General features: G+C 42.8%; 1 protein-coding gene across 1 annotated transcript; it reads right to left on the bottom strand.

Annotated features, from left to right (window-relative positions):
• LOC125189543 (secreted RxLR effector protein 161-like) lies at nt 1-705 on the bottom strand. Its single transcript, XM_048086810.1, has one exon. It carries the CDS (start codon nt 703-705, stop codon nt 1-3), a length of 705 nt encoding a protein of 234 aa, XP_047942767.1.
• Nucleotides 706-1154: the final 449 nt, after the last annotated feature.

The following is a 1154-nucleotide window of genomic DNA, read 5'->3' as shown; positions in this document are numbered from 1 at the left end:
TTATAGAGAAAGCAGGTCTGAGTCTTTAATGCATCTAACACCTATCCCTTCCATATGACGATCGAACGTCCCACCCGAGAGGGCTTTCGTGAAAGGATCAGCAAGGTTGTTTTCTGTTGCAATCTTGACTACTTGTATGTCACCTCTCTGTACAATCTCCCGAATGATATGATACTTCCTCTCAATGTGTTTGCTTGCCTTATGGGATCGTGGTTCCTTTGAGTTTGCAACAGCTCCAGAGTTATCACAATATACCGTGATGCTCTTGGGCAAACTCTGAATCACACCCAACTCCTTTAGGAAGTTCTTGAGCCATACAGCCTCTTTTGCAGCTTCAGAAGCAGCTACATACTCGGCTTCCATGGTCGAGTCCGCAATGCATTTCTGCTTTGCACTCTTCCATATAACGGCTCCACCTCCCAAGGTGAACACATAACCAGAAGTAGACTTCCTCGAATCACGATCAGATTGAAAATCTGAATCCGTGTACCCCATCGGACATAGATCAGATGCCTTGTAAACTAGAACATACTCTTTAGTCCTCTTCAGGTACTTGAGTATATTCTTTACTGCAGTCCAATGTCCTTGGCCAGGGTTCGACTGATACCTAGCCACCATGCCTACGGCAAAGCATATATCAGGTCGTGTACACAACATAGCATACATGAGACTTCCAACTGCCGAGGCATATGGAACCTTTTTCATGTCCTCTATCTCTGTATGTGTCGTAGGACACATCTCCTTTGATAGATGAATTCCATGTCTGAAAGGAACGAAACCCTTCTTGGAATTCTCCATGCTAAAACGTTGTAGTACAGTATCGATGTAGGATTCTTGAGACAAGCACAACATTCTTTTCTTGCGATCTCTGATCACTTTGATTCCTAGAATGTGTCCCGCATCTCCCAAGTCCTTCATCTCAAACTGGGTAGACAACCAGTTTCTTACGGACGACAACATCTTATTATTGTTTCCAATTAGTAAGATGTCATCTACGTAAAGTACCAAGAACACCACATTTGCACCTTCAACTTTCTTATATACGCAACTCTCTTCTGGGCACTGATCAAAACCAAATGATTTAACAGTTTTATCGAAACACATGTTCCATGCTCTGGATGCTTGTTTGAGTCCATAAATGGATCTTTTAAGCT

This window comes from Salvia hispanica, chromosome 5 (genome assembly GCF_023119035.1).
Source record: "Salvia hispanica cultivar TCC Black 2014 chromosome 5, UniMelb_Shisp_WGS_1.0, whole genome shotgun sequence".
NCBI lineage: Eukaryota > Viridiplantae > Streptophyta > Magnoliopsida > Lamiales > Lamiaceae > Salvia > Salvia hispanica.
This window is presented reverse-complemented; position numbering and strand designations above follow the sequence as displayed.

Coding starts and splice junctions, on each gene's coding strand:
- LOC125189543 (XM_048086810.1), bottom strand. CDS start 705: ATGAAAAAGGTTCCATATGCCTCGGCAGTTGGAAGTCTCATGTATGCT.